Source organism: Meles meles, chromosome 5, assembly GCF_922984935.1.
Source record: "Meles meles chromosome 5, mMelMel3.1 paternal haplotype, whole genome shotgun sequence".
Lineage (NCBI taxonomy): Eukaryota > Metazoa > Chordata > Mammalia > Carnivora > Mustelidae > Meles > Meles meles.
The window spans coordinates 149,719,569-149,738,250 of NC_060070.1; the positions used below are offsets into that span (position 1 = coordinate 149,719,569).

The 18,682-nt window shown below is 42.7% G+C and overlaps 1 protein-coding gene across 2 annotated transcripts in view; it reads left to right on the forward strand.

Annotated features, from left to right (window-relative positions):
- Window positions 1-18,408, forward strand: part of MRS2 (magnesium transporter MRS2) — a 41,568-nt gene extending 23,160 nt beyond the window's left edge. For both annotated transcript variants that reach the window (XM_046004893.1, XM_046004894.1), the window contains 7 exons: window positions 4,034-4,207; window positions 5,835-5,965; window positions 6,496-6,612; window positions 8,055-8,207; window positions 8,438-8,555; window positions 17,193-17,306; window positions 17,752-18,408. In XM_046004893.1, the coding sequence (XP_045860849.1) occupies window positions 4,034-4,207; window positions 5,835-5,965; window positions 6,496-6,612; window positions 8,055-8,207; window positions 8,438-8,555; window positions 17,193-17,306; window positions 17,752-17,862 (918 nt within the window). In that variant the 3' untranslated portion in view covers window positions 17,863-18,408. The remainder of the gene's footprint in view (window positions 1-4,033; window positions 4,208-5,834; window positions 5,966-6,495; window positions 6,613-8,054; window positions 8,208-8,437; window positions 8,556-17,192; window positions 17,307-17,751) is intronic.
- Window positions 18,409-18,682: the final 274 nt, after the last annotated feature.

Genomic DNA, 18,682 nt, shown 5'->3' on the forward strand with positions numbered 1-18,682 from the left:
AGATCGGTCTTTTTTTTTTTTAATCTAGTCTAATAACCTATGTCTTTTTATTAGAATATTTAGTCCACTTAATCAAAGAATTTGGTAGAAATGTATTTATGCCACTTTATTACTTGTTTTAAGGTTGTTTCTCAGGATTTTCTCTGATCCTTTCTTGTCTTTTTCCATAGTTTGCTGGGTGTCTTTAGTGATATAGTGATAAAGAGTCCTCTCTTATTTTTTTTACATATCTATAATTGATTTTGATTTGTGGTCATCATTATATTTGTATATAACATTTATACCTATTGCAGTCTTTATGAAGTTGATAGTCATTTAAGTTTGGAACCATTCTCCCTGCCCTCCCCACCTTGTTTTAAGTATATAGGATCATATTTTACATCCTTTCAATTTGTGAGTTCCTTGACTGATTTTTTTTTTTACAGATATATTCATTTTTACTGCTTTTGTGTTTCTAAACTTTATACTGTCATTTTTAGTCTTTCCTTTTGCACTCAGGGATTCCCCTTTAATATTTTTTACAGGGCTGGTTTAGTTGTCATGAACTCCTTTAGTTTTTGTTTCTCTGGGAAACTCTTCCTCTACTATTCTGAATGATAGCATATCTGGATAAAGTATTTTTGGCTTCAGGTTTTCCCCATCTAGAACTTTGTATATATCATGCCACCCCTTTGTTTTGGAAAGTTTCTGCTGAAAAATCTGATAACTTATGGAGTTTCCTTTGTATGTTACCATCATCTTTGTCTTGCTGCTTTTTATATTTTTTTCTTTATCACTATATTTTGCCATTTTAATTATAATATGTGTTGGTGTGGTTGTGCCTTTGTTGATTTTGTTGGGAGTTCTCTGTGTCCTGAATCTGGATATCTGTTTCGTTCCCCAGATTAGGAAAGTTTTCAGCTATTATTTCATCAAGTAAATTCTCTACTCTCTTTTCTCTGTCTTCTGGGACTCCTGTAAGGTGAATGTTATTACATTTGATAGTCACTGAGTTCCATAAGTGTTCTCCTGTTGCATAATTCTTTTTCCTCTTTTTTGTTCAGCTTGATTACATTACTCTGTTTTCTAGGTCATTAACTCATTCCTCTGCTTCTTCCAGCCTTCTCATCATTCCATCAAGCATAATGTTTCTCATTTCATTTATTGGTCCCTTTATCTCTTTATTATTCCTCATCTCGTTAAGGATCTCATTGATATTCTCCACTCTTTTCTCAAGTTCATTGAGTATCCTTATGATCATCATTTTAAGTTTACATCAGGCATATTACTTATATCTGTTTTGCTTAGATCTCTGGCTGTGGCATTGTCCTGGTCTTCCATTTGGGATAAATTCCTCTGACTTCTCATTTTGTCTAAGTGTCTGTGCCTATCTCTGCATGTTAGCAAAGTCATTTATGTCTCCTGCTCTTAAAGATAATGGCCTTATGAAAAAGAGGTCCTATAGTGCCCTGAAATATAGTGTCCCCTGTTTCCCAGAGCCTGGCACTTCTGCAAGTATCTCCAGTGTGTGCTGGCAGAGCTCTGCTGTTGTGTCCTGGCCACTTTATCCTTCAGGCCAGTCATCTGGAGAGGCTTTCTTTGCCTGTTGTGGACAGTGTTTAGTCTCTGGCCTGAATGTGGCACATTTTAACTAGGCATGCTCTGGTCTGCTTGTGAAATGAGAGCTCTTGCCACTGCCATGGAAACCGGGGCCTTGTAAAACTCCTGGGTCAGGAGATGGGATGAGCAGGGGTTTGGGCTGGTCTTCTGAGGCAAGGAGCCTGCTGTGCTGGCAGGACTGAGATGACCGTTCCACCAGCATGTGGGGTGGTGAGACTTGGTGTAAGCAAGTTAGGTAATGAGGGTTGCTGCTAGGCTGGTTTCTGCAGGCAGCTCAGTGTTCATGCTGAGGGGCAGGGAGAGAAATGGTGTCTATCTGTTCCTTTGTCCCTTGAGTGGTCTCTCCATGAATGCTACCTCTCTGGGGCACTTTCCAAGGTGAACAGCTAACATTTCCCCACTGTGTGCCCCACGTGCCCTTCAGATTGCTGTTCGCCCTGCCTTATCTCCAGGAGCTGCCCCAGTGTCCTCTGTGCTCCAAGCATGCTGACCTTTAAAAAACCCCAGGCTTTAACGCACAAAATTCAGGCTTTCCTGCTTTTCAAGCCAATTGCTGTGGGGATTTGTTTTCCCCATGCACTCTCGTGCTAGTTTGTCTCGTGTCCTTCCCCACAACCACGGCTCCCTCCCCACCACAACGGGCACAAATTGCATCTCCATACTTCCTGTCTTCTTTTTTGTCGTCTCGACTCTACCTTTAGTTGTGGAGTTTGATCTGCCAGTCATCAGATAAATTTCTGCGGTATTTAGGATCGTCTCATAGTTACCTAAGTTGCATTGGTGGGCGGAGGCAAGCCTAGCGTCCTACTCCACCACCATCTTTTCCTCCCACCGACAGCATTTTTCACAAAACTAGAACAGTATCCTAAAAGTTGTATGGAACCACAAAAGACCCCAAATAGCCAAAGCAGTCTTAAAAAAGAAGAACAAAGCTGGTGGCATCACAATCCCAGATTTCAAGATCTATTGCAAAGCTGGAGTAGTCAAAACAGTATGGTAATTGTACAAAAACAGACGTATAGATCAGGAATAGAATAGAAAACCCAGAAACAAACCCATGCTTATATGGTCAGTTAATCTTCGACAACGGAGGCAAGAATATGCAATGGGAAAAAGACAGTCTCTTCAATAAATGGTGCTGGGAAAACTGGACAGCCTCATCCCAAAGAATGAAACTGGACCACTTTTTTACACCATACACAAAAATAAACTTAAAATGGATTAAGGACCTAAATGTGAGACCTGAAACCATAAAAATCCTAGACAAGAGCACAGGCAGAAACAAACTCTTCACTCTAGAGAAAAAACAGATGGTTACCAGAGGAGAGGTGGGTGCGAGAGGGGGGAAACAGGCGACGGGGATGAAGGGGGGCACTTGAGATGAGCACCCAGTGATGTATGAAGTGTTGAATCACTGTATTTTACCCCCGAAACTAACACAACACTGTGTTAAGTATACTGGAATTAAAATAATTTTTTTATTTCCCCTCACCATTTTTTAAAAAAATTATCTCTTTGATGAAGAGAGAAGTGTGTGATAAAGCAAATTTAGAGGAATGTTATTTGTACAGCCTAAATGATATGTTTATAGGTGTTCACTGTGTAATTTTTCAACTTTTATGTTTAAAAATTTTCATAATATGTTGGGGGAAAATCTGAAAAATCTCTAATTTTTATATCACAAATACAGTGGCCACAGGCTACTCTTCTAACTTAAACGATACCAGTCTTTAGAATTAAATTTCTAATTTCTTGCTCTCTAAATTAGAGTACTACGGCTATGTTTTATCTTTATAATTTCAGATTAGCTTAATATGTTTTGGTGACAGTTCAAAAAGGCAACTTTTACATTTCAGCCAAAGTAGTCATGATTAAACTAAATCTTTTCTGAAAAGTCTACCAAATATATGGCTTAAGAATACCTTATATTGGGCACCTGGGTGGCTCAGTTGGTTAAGTGGCTGCCTTTGACTCAGGTCATGATCCCAGGGTCCTGGGACTGAGCTCCACATGGGGCTCCCCAGTCAGCGAAAAGCCTGCTTCTCCCTCTCCCTCAGCCTGCTGCTCTGCCTACTTGTGCTCTCTAATAAATAAATAAAATCTTTAAAAAATAATAAAAAAGGATACCTCATCTTGTTTTCTTCCCTGTTGTTCTCCTGTTATCCTGGATATCTCTTGATATCCTGGAAGTCTTGATATGTAGCTTAATTCCAGTTGTGTTGAGAGTGAGGTAGAAGTACATATATTTTAGGCTTCCTTTCTTTAAAAAATAACTTTTTTCTTTTAATGGTGATTGGTTTAGGGTTAATCCAGAATTAAAGCAGTATTAAACTCTGTTTTATGAATGTTACTCTTTTCCCGTAGCTGTACGGCTTGCATGTGTGCATGTATGTGTGCATGTATATACCTATGTGTCATTTTTTTTTTTTTACAGTATTTGAAAGCTGTGATAACTCCAGAATGTCTTCTGATATTAGATTATCGTAATTTAAATTTAGAGCAATGGCTCTTCCGGGAACTCCCTTCTCAGTTGGCTGGAGAAGGACAACTTGTCACATACTCTTTACCTTTTGAGTTTAGGGCTATAGAAGCACTCCTACAATATTGGGTAAGCCTGTTTTTATTTTGTTTCTTGAATTTGTTCTTGTTTTAAAATGCTATTGAGTAGGAGGACAAGTTGGTATTGTTTCATTGACACCATCCCTAACCACACCCTACCTCCGAACAAAAATATCTCTGAGGGTCCTGTGTGGAGAAATACTTAATTCTTAAGCTATATGATCCAATCAAATAGATCTGAGGTCTCTAGGGACAGTTTATAGAGTCTCTTTGAGAGTCATATTTATGACATTCAGCTAAGCACATTATAAGTTGGCTGTCTTTTGTATAATTTTGATAATTATATTTGAGGGGTGATAATTCAAAATACTTAACATCCTAAATAGGATATAACACATATCAGAAAGTTTTAAATATTCTCTATTGTTCTGTAACTAAAGTGTATATTGTAAAACTGAGCACACATGGTGAATAGCTGAAATCATTCTCATTCCCCCTCACTCTGATTTGTGGGTACAGTCTTTGGAGGCAGCTGCATGATGCCACTGTTTGCAGACCTGCTTTGACATAGGAACCAGGGATAATTCTTCCAATGATTTCCCTATTATGTAGATAGTTCCTGGGTATCTAGGGACTCTATCAGGCCCTGAACAACAGTGGTCACTGCCCTCCTGGCCCCACAAATTCTTCATTATCTTTTCTTACCCCCCATTAGTCAGTGCAGTGCTGTTCAGGAGCTGGCTGCGTGCAGCGGTCGGTTTAGAGCGTGCCAAGTGGAGGGAGGGAGGGAAGCAGGCGAAGAGGACGTGCAGTGGGTGAGGACTGGATGGGCCCGGACCCTTCTCTTTTGTCTCCCCTGCTGTACCGAGGGAGTAGGAAGTGGCTACATCCCCCACTCGCTCGGGTTCATGAGGCAGGAGCACCGGCTAGTACCAGCCCAGGAGATGGTGACCAGTTGGAGCACAGTTACTAAACAGGGAAAATGCAGGGGAGGGAAGGTGCAGCCAGTGGTTAGTGGCAGGCTGCATGGACTGAGTAAGCTCTCAGGAGCTCAGGCTGAGATAAATAGTATGTGCTGGCTTTTATGCCATTCGTTTATTTTACTAATTAACTGCCTAATTCTGTTAGGCTGTTTGCCAGCTGGTACGGGAATATTTCAATATTTTAACAATGGGTATAGCCTATATCAGTGCTTTCCTGCTGAATGCCTGAACAATAAGTAGTATACTTTTGACTTGACACTGGTTTATTTTTCAAGTCCCAAGTTATGTTTTGGTTTTTGGAAGAATCTTTTTCACAGGAATTTTGAACTGTGTTCTGTTTACGAAGAACATGGGTATTGTTTACCAAATGTAAAGTATATGTTTTAACCATGAAATGGCAGGTTTTAATCAGCCTTGCATTCCTTTCATAATAAATGTTTGTGGGGGAAGACTCTTAGGAGAGTTAATTCCCTATCAACCAAATGCAAGCCTGGTAACATGTGGTTAACTTTTAACCTGGTAGATCTAGTTTATGAATCATCTGAAATAGGCATTCCAGCAGTGACCACGTTCTGAAACATTACCAGCCTGCCTAGCTAGTACAGATTTCTGTGTTTAATCAGAGGATTCACTGATCCTGAGTATTCTAAAAAGATTGTTTTGATTCTTATGAAAGGTCATGTTGTTATCTAGATCAGCACTCTTCAGGGGAAACTTAGCATTTTGCAGCCACTGATCCTTGAGACATTGGAAGCTTTAGTGGATCCCAAACATTCTTCTGTAGACAGAAGCAAATTGCACATCTTACTACAAAATGGCAAAAGGTAAATATGGGTGATCTACCAATTTGGGAGGTAGACAAAAATATCGTAAGCTTCTCTTTTAATAGTCCTAATAGAAAATGTGTAGCATTAATTCAGATACAAAATCAGTGTGATTATTCCCTGTTTTCAAAATACCAACTAGTTTTGCTAACGGCAATGGTTTTCTTCCTGTGCCTTGAAACCAGAAGGTAGCCTAGGTGAGAAGTTGAGCTAACAAGGGTGCATAGATTAATGATTATGGAAAAGCTGTAACATTTCTTGAAATGTTACATGAATGAAATTCATGTTGTTATATGCATGAAACATTCATGAATGTTATATGCATGAAATGTTATATCAGGGTCTTTATTTTTGGATAGAAATTGATTCTTAATGTGCATGGTGAATAATCAAAAATTTACAAGTCAGTGTTTACCATGAATGTGTAAGTGGGCCTACTTGATAAGATACTTTAAAAAGTACATTTTTTAATAGGGAAAAGTGTTTATAAGTTAATGTTACTGATCATTTCTATACAACTACTCCTATAGTCTGTCGGAGTTAGAAACAGATATTAAAATTTTCAAAGAGTCCATGTTGGAGATCTTGGACGAAGAGGAGTTGCTGGAGGAGCTCTGTCTCACGAAGTGGAGTGACCCGCAAGTCTTGTAAGTCTGGAGTCCTGCTTTGTCACTGGTCTTGTTAGGATCAGTCTTCTGTCTTCTTCAGGATGGTTCTTCTTAGAGAACATAATGTTTTCTCCAGAATAGAGAATACAGGCACTTTTTATCCTCAGTTGTTTCACTACTTCCCCATATGCATGTTTAGTGTAATGAGGATATATTGAATGTCTGCTGTGTACATAGCACTGTGCTGGGCTGTGATGAATACAAACACACCATTACCTTTATCTTCAAGGGCCTGACCCCCAAAGTGGCTGACACATCTACCCGAATAACTTAGCCTGGGGAGTACGGTGGAAGAGAGGGAAAGCTACTCACCTGGGGGCAGGGAAAGAGGGATGAAGGAAGATAGGACACTGGCATGTATTCTGTAACTTTGATCTGATATAAAAAAGGCTTATCTTAGGGGCACCTGGGTGGCTCAGTGGGTTAAGCCTCTGCCTTCGGCTCAGGTCATGATCTCAGGGTCCTGGGATCGAGCCCCACATTGGGCTCTCTGCTCAGCAGGGAGCCTGTTTCCCCACCCCCACCCCACTCTGCCTGCCTCTGCCTACTTGTGATCTCTCTCTCTGTCAAATAAATAAATAAGTAATCTTTAAAAAAAAAAAAGGCTTATCTTAGAAAATTTTTATCTCTTACAGAATTAGAACTTTAAGTACTCAGAATATTTCATTTTTGTTCTTTCTAGACAAATAATAGAAATTAATGGAGACACCTCTGTAATGTGTACAGTTTCCACAATCTGTACAGATTTTTTTAAGCATTTTGGGAAATTAGTTATCTGTATTCTAGTAAGGAAAAATTAAGACTACAAGGGCTATTATATAGCAGATATAGTAGCAGAAACTTGAACACATTTGTAACTCTTGTTTGCTTTGTTTATTAGGCCAAATGTACTCTATGATATAACTCTTTCACAGAGCACTTAAGTCTCACTAACTCTCCTTGGCAAGGGGTGGGGGGTCTGAGTAAAGGGATACAAAGTGACTATTAACATCACTCAAGGACATATTTCTTCATATATGAAAGTAACATTATGTATCTGCCTTGGAAAGGAAAGGCTTTTTATTTTGTTTTTAGTTTTGTTTTGCCTTATTTTCACTAATTTGCACTCATTCATCAGCATTCACACATTCTGAATTTTCCTTTGTCTGGTAGTGTGTATGTGCATGAGAAGCCCTTGACTCGGGGCCGAGTACAGTAAGCCCAGGTCGGCGGGCTGGAACCTGCACCTGCAGCTTACCCTGTGTAAGTGTTTAGGGTCGCTTGGTAAAGCCACTTGCTGATTGAGCTTAGTCACAGTAAGAAAAAACCAAGGCCACTTTTCCATTCATAGTTGAGTACTATATACGGATTCAGAAAGGTTTTGGTACCAAAGGGTGATGCCTGTGCTGGGGTGTGCTAATTATGTTAACTCTTAATTGAAGTGAAAAGAGCAGCGCTGGAATCGACCATGCGGAAGAGATGGAGCTGCTCTTGGAAAACTACTACCGCTTAGCCGAGGATCTCTCCAATGCAACGCGGGAACTCAGGGTATTGATCGATGATTCTCAAAGTATCATATTCATCAATCTGGACAGGTGAGAAAGCATCCTGTAGAACAACCGAAGGAATTCTAAAGTGATGAAGGTTTTAAGGAAACTGTCATGTTGGGAAGAGTTATACCATCATTATCGTGTATAAATGCTACACAGAAAGATGTCCTTTTCTACAGGTGTAGATTTAATTTAAAAAATTTTAAAAAATGATTTCATGAATTTGCTATGTGTAGTTAGTGGGCGCTTCTGACGGAAGCTCTTCTCCTCTCTAGCCACCGTAATGTGATGATGAGGTTGAACCTACAGTTGACCATGGGAACCTTCTCTCTTTCTCTCTTTGGACTAATGGGAGTTGCTTTTGGAATGAATTTGGAATCTTCCCTTGAAGAGGTGAGACTATTATTTCAGTGATCTAGGGATTATTTTTTGTCTTGAAGATCATTTTTTAAAATGGGTTTTAAGGGGCACCTGGCTAGCTCAGTCAGTGGAACACACAACTCTCAATCTTGGGGCTGTGGGTTTGAGCCTCACGTTGGGAGTAGAGATTGCTTAAACATAAAATCTTTAAAAAAAAAAAATGGATTTTAAAAAGGAGTCTTAACATATATATACCTCTAGTGAATTAAAATGTTTAATTCATTCAAAATTCAGGCAGTATTTTTAGACCCTATTGTAACACAAATATAACTATAGCTGTATTTACCTCATGTTTCTCAAAAAATGGAACCACACATAGAAAAGGTTTGACAAAACAGTATTACACTGTCAAGGAATGCTCTTGGAGGATCACACCATAAAGAGACTGCTCCCCCAGGATCGTGCCGTGAGGCTCTGGTGACGCGGGATCACAGCACGAGCTGGTGCCCCCGCAGGATTGTGCCGTGAGGCTGTGGTGTTGCAGGATCAGTGCAGGATCACAGGGTGAGGCAGTGCTGCCGCAGGATCGCGCCGTGCTGTGGCGGTAAGCAGGATCACAGTGAGGCCATGCTAACGAAAGACTGCCTTTCTGGTTTTCATCTTCTGACATTGGTAGTTTGCTTGCTTTATTTGGTGAGATCACAGCTATGAAGATGGATGTGTTATCCCGGCTTTATAGATGGAAGACAGGCTCAGGAAATTGAAGTGATCTGCTCAGGGGCACAGTGCTAGAAAATCACGGTTGTGATCTGAGCCCAAGACTTGCACTCTCCACTTTGCTGCCTTTTCATATTAATATAACACTAAGGTGCCAGAGTTCTTCCTATCATCGAGTGCGGTCTTTCAGAAAATATCTTGCTGTAGGATTTCTAGAAGATAATCTGCACACTACACTGCATTCAGCACACTTGGACTCTGTGTCCTCATTATTTTTTTTATTTTACTTAAATTCAATTAATTAATATATAGCATATGAGTTTGAGGTAGAGGTCAGTGATTCCTCAGTCTTATATAACACCCAGTGCTCATTACATCAGGTGCCCTCCCCTCAGCTCCCCTCCAGCAGCCCTCAGTTTGTTTCCTGTGATTAAGAGTCTCTTATGGTTTGCCTCCCTCTCTGATTCTTATTTTATCTTTCCTTCCCTTCCCCTTGATCCTCTGTTTTGTTTGTTAAATCCCACATATGAGTGAAATCATAGGTTATTTGTCTTCTCTGACTGACTTATTTCTCTTAGCATAATGCCCTCTAGCTCCATCCATGGCGTTGAACGTGGCAAGATTTCGTTTTTGATGATTAAATAGTATTCCATTGTGTCCTCATTCATTTAAAAGATCTGTTCTCTCTTTGGCTGCCATCCTAGTTGAACCCATGTCATCTCTCATCAGGACCACTCTTTGCTTCTGTAAAGTGGTCTGTAAAAGCAGGAAAACCTCGTGGTCACTTTTCTGTGAAACGATTCACTGGCATTTGACTGCCCTTAAAGTAAAGACACAGGCTCCTTGGCCCGCAGGGCTCTCCATGCTGAAACCAGCCACCTCGCTCTCGCCACGGGTGTTGCATCAGTATTTCCTCCCCCGCGGGCTTCCTCCAGGCCACAGCTGTCCTCGGCTCCCACCTCTTCTGCCAGGCTGGCTTCTGCTCACCTCTCACATCTCGGCTTATGTGCCGCTTCTGAGAACGCTCTCCAAGGCCCAGTCGGTTTTAGTCATTTTCATGTTCTTTATAAGATGTGAAAGGAAAAATCAGTGCAGTACGTTTGTTCCTTCATCTTGTAAATGTGGGTTTTGGTGCCTGCTCTGTAGTGCCCGCTGCTTTTGGCCCCAGGGAGACAGCAGGGAGTGTCTGCCCTCAGGAAGGAGGGGGCAGACAGACACACAGTATGTTTCTCTTTAAAAAGAAAGCAGGTGGAAGGATGCAGGATGTTGCCACGAGGTGCGCTAGGGAGCATTTTAAAGCGGGGTGCTCAAGAATGTCCCAGGGAGGTGATGCTAGAAAGCGGGAAGGTCGGAGGGAAAGTGTTTTTAGCAGAGGGGAGCACACCCGGAATTACCAGAGCAGGAACGGGCTTTCAAGGAACAGCAAGGGCGGTGGGGCCAGGAGAGGGTGAGCCGGGCGGAGACAGGTGGGGAACAAGGTCAGAGCAAACGAATGGGAGATAGTGTTGAATTTGTAGAGCCTGTGAGGGTTTGCCTGTAAGTGTGTTAGGCATCTGTTGGGAGGTTTTTAAGCCCACATGTAGTTACTATAAAGTTAAGAAGTAACCAAAACATCTTGTGCAACATAAACCAACCCTTGAAATTCTCCAAAGGTAACTTCTAAAGACCTGCAGATTCCCCAGTGTGTGGCTACAGAACTCTTTATACAAGATCAGGTCATTTTTATTAAGAATCGTGTTTCTATACATATAGTCTACAAACTCACTTTTATATATTTTTTTCATTTTATACTTATTTTCTCATTTAATGCCCATTTTAAAAGGGATTTTTAGAAATTCCTCTCTGATAGTTCCACGCAGTCCCAGGTGTAGAGCAACCCAGTTACGATGGGAAGTGAGTGGTTCGTGGTCAGTTACTTGCTCAGTACAGGGTGATTGGCTCCGGCAGAACAAGATTCAGATCAGTCCTTCATCAGTTACAAACTACATGTCTAGGTTACCTGAAGAATAGCTCAGACATGTTTAGTAAATCCCCAGATGCCAAGGTCTCTGCCCCTGTGTAGACAGGGTTATTAGTATTGACAATCATCAACCCGGGATAGGAAAAACTTTTTTTACTTCTTGTTTTAAGATAATTTTAGATCCTTCTATAAGAGTAGTCAAAGAATTGCCACGGAGCCTTTACCCATTCTTTTATCACCAGTGTATCACCTTCCCTGTCTCATTCTCTCTCTTTTTTTTTTAAGATTTTATTTATTTGACAGAGCTCACAAGTAGGCAGAGAGGCAGGCAGAGAGAGAGGGTGGGGAAGCAGGCTCCCCGCTGAGCAGAGAGCCCCATGTGGGGCTCGATTCCAGGACCCTGAGATCATGACCCGAGCCGAAGGCAGAGGCTTTAACCCACTGAGCCATGCAGGCGCCCCTGGTTCTATCTTTATGTACAGCCTCTTTTTTCTAAAACCACTTGAGAGTAAGCAACAGATGTGATACCCCTTTACCTCTGGCAACCCAGAGGTAAGTCCCACTTGACAGTGATGAATGATTGTTTAATGTATTATTGGATTGGATTGGATAGTATTGTGTTGAGTTTTTTTGCATCTCTGTTCATCAGAGATACTGGGCTGTAGTTCTCTTTTTTGTAGTGTCGTTGTAGTGTAGTGTCTCTTTTTTGTAGATATCGTTTTGATATCTGGGTGATGCTGGCCTCATAGAATGAATTTAAAAGTTTTCCTTTTTCCTTTTTTTTGAATTTTTTGTTAAATGGTTTGAGAGGAACAGATAATAATTTTTCTTTAAACTTTGGTAGAATTTACCTGTGAAGCTATCTGGACCTGACTTTTATTTGTTGAGAGTTTTTTTTTTATTACTGATGTAATATCATTGCTGGTAATTGGTCTGTTCAAATTTCCTTATTTCTTCCTGATTCAGTTTTGGGAGGTTATATGTTTCTAGGAATTCCATTTCTTCTAGGTTATCCAGTTTTTTGGCATATAATTTTCTATAGTATTCTGTTATAGTCCTTTGTATTTCTCTGATGGCTTTGATTTCCTGTTTCATTTTTTATTTTTTTTCTCGTTTTCTTTTTGATGGGTCTGACTAAAGGCTTCCCAAACAACCAACTTGCTATATATCTTGTTGGATTATCTTCTTTATTACTATGATGTCCTTCTTTGTCTCTTGTTACAGTCTTTGTATTGAAGTGTTTTTTCCAATGTAAGTATGCTATCCTGGCTCTCTTCTAACGGCCATGTGCATGATAAATGCTTCTCCATCGCTTCGCTTTCTGTCTTCAGGTGTCCTTAGATCTGAGACGAGTCTCTTGTAGGCACCATGAGATGGGTCTTGCGTTGTTATCCCCTCAGTCACCCTGTGTCTTTTGATTGGAGCATTTGATCAGTTCATGACGTTCATAGTAATTGTTGATAGGTATGTGCTTTTTGCTATTTTGTTACTTCTTTAATGGTTGTTTTATAGTTCTTCTGTGTTCCTTTCTCCCTTTGCTCTCTTCTCATGATTAGTTGGCTTTCTGTAGTGTTATACTTGGAGTCCTCTTTTTTTTTTTAAATTTTTTGCATATCTATTACTGGTTTTTGGTTTGTGGTTATTGCTGGTTTGTATATAACACCTTCTGGGCATAGCAGTCTGCATTAAGCTGATGGTTGCCTAAGTTTGAGCCCATTCTTTATTCCTCTCCCCCACCACCACCTTTTAGGTGTCAGACTTTACATCCCTTTACTTTGAGTCTTTGACTGACTTTTACAGGTGTACTTACTTCTACTGCCTTTATGTTTCCTACTTTTCATACTGTCTCTTACGGTCTCTCTTTTTCACTCAGAGTCCTCTTTCATATTTCTTAGAAGGCTGGTTTAGTGGTGATGAATTCCTTTAATCTGTTTCTCTGAGAAACTCTTCTCTCTCCTACTCTGAATGACAACCCTGTGGGGTAGAGTATTCTTGGCTGCAAATTTTTCCTTTTCAGCCCTTTGAATTTGTCATGCTGCTCCCTTCTTGTCTGCATTTTCTGCTGAGAAATTAGCTGCTAGCCATGTGGGGTTTCCTTTGTATTTAAATGTTTTCTTTTGCTGCTTTTAAAATCCTGTCTTGGGGCGCCTGGGTGGCTCAGTGGGTTAAAGCCTCTGCCTTCGGCTCAGGTCATGATCTCAGGGTCCTGGGATCGAGCCCCGCATCGGGCTCTCTGCTCTGCAGGGAGCCTGCTTCTTCCTCTCTCTCTGCCTGCCTCTCTGCCTACTTGTGATCTCTCTCTCTGTCAAATAAATAAATAAAATCTTAAAAAAAAATTTTTTTTGAAAAAAAAAATAAATAAATAAAATCCTGTCTTTATCACCACTTTTTGCCTTTTTAATTACTAGATGTCTTTTTTAAGATTTTATTTATTCATTTGAGAGAGAGTGAGCGAGCATGGGGCGGTGGGATGGGGAGGGAGTTGGGGGCAGAGGGAGAGGGAGAAGCAGACTCCGTGCTGAGCAGGAGTCAAACCCAGGACCCTGACATCATGACCTGAGCTGAAGGCAGACGCTTAACCTACTGAGCCACCCAGGCGCCCCAATTACTGTGTCTTGGTGTGGACCTCCTGGGTTGATTTTGTTGGGCTATCTCTATGCCTCCTGGATCTGGATTTCTGTTTCCTTTCCCATATTCTAGAAGTTTTCAGCTATTATTTCTTCACATAAATTTACTACCCCCTTTTCTCCTTCTGGGATCCCTGTAGTGCCGTTGTTACTAGGCTTGATGGAGCCACTGAGTTCCCTAAATCTGTTCTTGTTTTGGATCATTTATTTTCCTCTCACCTGCTCAACTTTACTTTCCATGACTCTGTCCTCCAGGTCATTGATCTGTTCTTCTGCTTCCTCTAGCTACTAGGTATTCCATCTGGTGTATTTTTAATTTCACTTACTGTGTTCTTCGTCTCTGAATGGTTCTTTCTTACCTCCTTGTTAAGGGCCTTACTGATGTCCTCCACTTTTAAGTCCAGTGAGTATATGATCATTATTTTTTTTTTAAGATTTTATTTATTTATTTGACAGAGACACAGTGAGAGAGGGAACACAAGCAGGGGAGTGGGAGAGGGAGAAGGAGACTCCTCACTGAGCAGGGACTCCAATGTGGGCTCGATCCCAGGACCCTAAGAGATCATGACCTGAGCCGAAGGCAGACACTTAACGGCTGAGCCGCCAGGCACCCCTGATGATTACTTTAAATTCTCCATCAGGCATATTGAATATCTCCATTTCACTTAGGTCCCTTGTTGTGAACTTCTCCTGTTCTTTCATTTGGGACATAGTCATTTTTCTCGTTTTATCTGCCTCTCGGTGTTTGTGTGTGTGTTAGGAAAGTCAGCTGTGTCTCCTGCCCTCGAAGGTGGTGGACCGCATGGGGAAGAGGTCCTGTCTGCCTGCAGGGCGAGGTCCCTGCTCACCAGAACCTGGTGCTTCAGAGCTCTTCTCTCAGGGTGCTGCGTGTACCCACCCCCACCCCGTGTGGCGGGGCCGTGTTTGCCTGCGGTCCAGGTGTCCACATGGCTATTTTTGCTACCTGTGACATCAGGGGGTCAGTCTGGGGCCTCCCTGGGCTTGAGCTGGGTCAGACCAGATGTTCGGCAGAGCTGCAGACTGCTTCTCTGCACTGTTCCCCGAGAAGCTTTCACGAGTGGGCAGGGCCTGCAGTCTGACCCGCCATCTGCCGCCAGCCCACTATTGGGACCACGTTCAGTGTGTGTGGTTAGTTCCCCTCTCCCCGGGCAGCAGGTACTTTGGAGTGGTGCTGGCAGCTATGGGGGCAACTTGCACAGGCAGGAGTGGAGGGCGTCTTTTGATGGGCTCCTGCTTTGGAGCGAGTGGATGCACCCCCCTACTGGGTATAGGAGCCTCAGTGTTAGCAAGGTTTGTTGGGTCTTCTGGGGGCATGGCCCCTCAGTGCTGGGACCGAGGCTGACCTGGCTGGAGCGTGCGGATGCGAAGCTCCGATGAGAGGGCGGGTGCAGTGTAAGCAAATCAGTGGGTGTCAGACTAGTTCCCCCAGGCACTGTGTGTTTGGGGGGGGAGGGGGCAGTGGAGGCAGCACCTGTAGGCCCTTTGTTCCTGGAGGAGTCTCTCATGATCTCCGTTTCTCCAGAGCGCTCTGTGAGGTTAGCAAGCCGCTCTCGCACTGTATCCTCCAGGTCTTTCCAGATGCTCCTTCTGTGCTGTATCTCCCCAGCTGTTGTGTTGTCTCTTCAATGGTGGGGACTCTGTTTCTTCTCACCCTCTCTGCTCTCCTAAAGTTGAGCCTGCTGGGCGCCTGGGTGGCTCAGTGGTTTGAGCCTCTGCCTTCGGCTCAGGTCATGATCTCAGGGTCCTGGGATCGAGCCCCACATCGGGCTCTCTGCTCAGCAGGGAGCCTGCTTCCCCCTCCCTCTCTGCCTGCTGCTCTGCCTACTTGTGATCTCTGTCAGATAAAAAAAAATCTTAAAAAAAAAAAAAATTTGAGCCTGCTGATTTTTTAAAATTCCAGGTTTTAAGTCCTACTGATTGTAAAAACTCATAAAACTCAGCCCCTCTGGTTTTCAAAGCCAAATGTTATGAAGACTCAGCTTTCCACGCAGGCTCCCCAGTGCGATGGTGTGGTTCTCTCCCCTGTGCTGGCAGCTTCCTTCCTTTCATGGACAGCCTCCCAGTTTCACTGAGCTCCCTGCCAGGTCTCTGCCCTGCCTGCCCTCTTTGCTGTGGCCCCTTCTTCACTTGCAGAGTCCGTTCTGTCAGTCTTCAGATCATTCTCTGCGTTACTCTCCCTATGTGTTGTCTGGTGGTGCCTGCGTACGAGGTGAGCTTCCAGTCCTCCGCTGCGCTGTCTTCCCACAGCTTCTGTGCGCGTTTGGAATTTCAAGCTAGGTTGGAACTTCTCTCTCTAGTTGATCACATTTCGGCATTCTCAGATTTTTCTTCATAGGTGGATTGTAGAACCAGTCTACAGCAAAGACGATAGTAATCTATTGTTCTAAATCTCATTTAAATATAATTAATAAACTACACCCTCTTTTTGGATAACTGGAAATGTGTTCACCAGAAATATTTAACTTGTGTTAGCACTTGTCTTCCTGATATAGGTCTAAGTTCCTGTTCCGAAGAGATGGGTTTCTCCTTCATGTGGTGTGCGTTGCCCCCAGTGAGAGCTAACCGTTTGCACAACACACCAGCCTGGGCGGGGGAGCTCCCCGTCCCTGGAGCCCCCCAGGCTGCGGTTGGTAGCCAGCGGCAGCATAGCTGGCAATGGGATCCCTTCCGAGGGGGCCTGTGGTTCCTTCTACAGACGCGTGCACATTACACTGCCAGATAGTACACGCTTGAAATTGACGGGAAGATGTTTAAGTCAGAGGTTCCCAAACTTTCTTGGTTCATGATATGTTTAGTGTCTAGTGTCTCGGGAATTTTTGCATAGGATTACTAGACCCAAAGTTTCTTTTAGGACATTGTTTCTGTGATATGACCTAACAGGTTGTTTATGACGTAGCTAGGTCTGTTCTGCAGATGACATTGTGTTTTCCTTGAAAACTTAAAATACTCCCGGGTGCTGTGGTGCCCAGGACACTTCAGCTTGCAGATCGGGACCTGTGGCTCTAAAAGCGAAAAACTCGAATTCGGTTTTATGTCCTCTGTGATTATAATTATTAAAATTTGTATACATGCAAACGAAGACTGGGAGGAAACACAAAGTAAAAGTGGTTATGTTTGGCTTATTGATGATTTTTAAATATCAAAGCCCTTTTATGTCTTGTTTCTCTTCTGATCTGGTCTCATTCTCTGGATGCCATCAAGGTTTTTCTTCAGTCCTTTCTATAGGAGAGAGCTGAACAACCAACACAAGACATCTGTAAGCTCCCGGGCAATCATAGTTGGGGAATTTTACTGCTGAGGAGCCTGATCTTTTGTGATTGAAAGTAACTCTGTGTTCTCTTTTAGGACCACAGAGTGTTTTGGCTGATTACAGGAATTATGTTTATGGGAAGCGGCCTCATCTGGAGGCGTTTGCTGTCATTCCTGGGCCGACAGCTGGAAGCTCCTCTACCTCCCGTGGTATGAAGGGTCTGGGTTGGCGCAGTGTAGCCGAGGGGTCCCGTTCTGCAGGCACACCGACTGCCTGGGCTGGTATCGTCCCCAGCTTCGTGACCCCGAGCAAGTGATTTCATTCCCACATCCGTCAGTGACGGCAGCAGCAGCGGCTGACTCCAGTACCGCACCTGGCACGGTGCCGGGGCCCTATGCTCAGGGCATCGCTCTGTGATGAGCTTTCTGCCTTTACGTGCTGGCTGTTCAGTTTCTGTCTTAACCCAGACTGAAACATAGAAAACATGGTGTCGTCACCCTTTCTCTTACCTTTCTACACCCAGTTTGCACCGGGACTGAACACTCAGGGCACTGACAGGGGCTTGTAGTCTCCCGTCTGCTAGCTACCTCTCCTTTTACTTGTGGCATTTCTTTTAACACAGACTAAAACGAGTCATTGTTCTGCTTTATTTAGATGGCCTCTTTACCCAAGAAGTCCCTTCAGGTAGACAGAAGGATGGAAATGAAGCACAGCTTCCGGCCGGACGGGCTCGGCTCAGGCAAGAGTGTCCTGACAAACCGCTAGAGACATCAGCCCAGGAGAGACTGGGTTACTTTTCCTGGTAGTCACGGGAGGCTTCTGGTACTCTTTCATTATTTTATAGAGTCAGAGACTTAAAAAAAAATCACTAAAATTACAGTGTCTGATGGTAAAGATACCACGGCACTCCATAATGCTAGAACTTCTGCATTTTCAAAATTGAGGAAAGCAAAGGATATGCTTTGTAAAAGGCCAAAATTCTATTTCCCACAGCCTTAAAATGCTGTTTTTATAGCTGTGATGTGAGAATAGATTGTTGTGTCGATTTTCTGATTTACACGTGTCTCAGGCCAAGCAAAGCCTGAAAACTTGACAAGCCCAGTGATGAGCTCGGGTAGCAGTAGTCCTTACTAAGGGGATCATGTTCTTGGGAGCTTCCTGCTCTCAGGTGACTAGAAAGGCAGGAAAAAATACATACTAACCTTAGAACAAACTCTGAAAGTTTGTGCTTTAAACCAATCTTTAACATACTCTATTTTCTTGTCTTTTTTACATACGGCAAATAAAAAGGAAATGATTTACTAGAATCCATTTCAGCTGGTATTAAATCAATATTTTATTCTCTTGACTCCTGAAACGGTTTTTCTCTGCTTGGCTATAACGGAAGCCTTTGGAGGTCATGTCGAAACTGTTTCCATTTTGTTACTGTTTCTTAGGTCTTGAGTAGAGGGAGTAGAGTAGATGACTGAGTAGACGGAGGTGTCCCCTCAGCCACCCCCCCCAAAAAAGAAAGTGTACGGAGCCCCGTTAATCTGTATGCCTACGCCTCAGAGCTTGACACGGGGCCTTCCTAAAACCAGAAGAG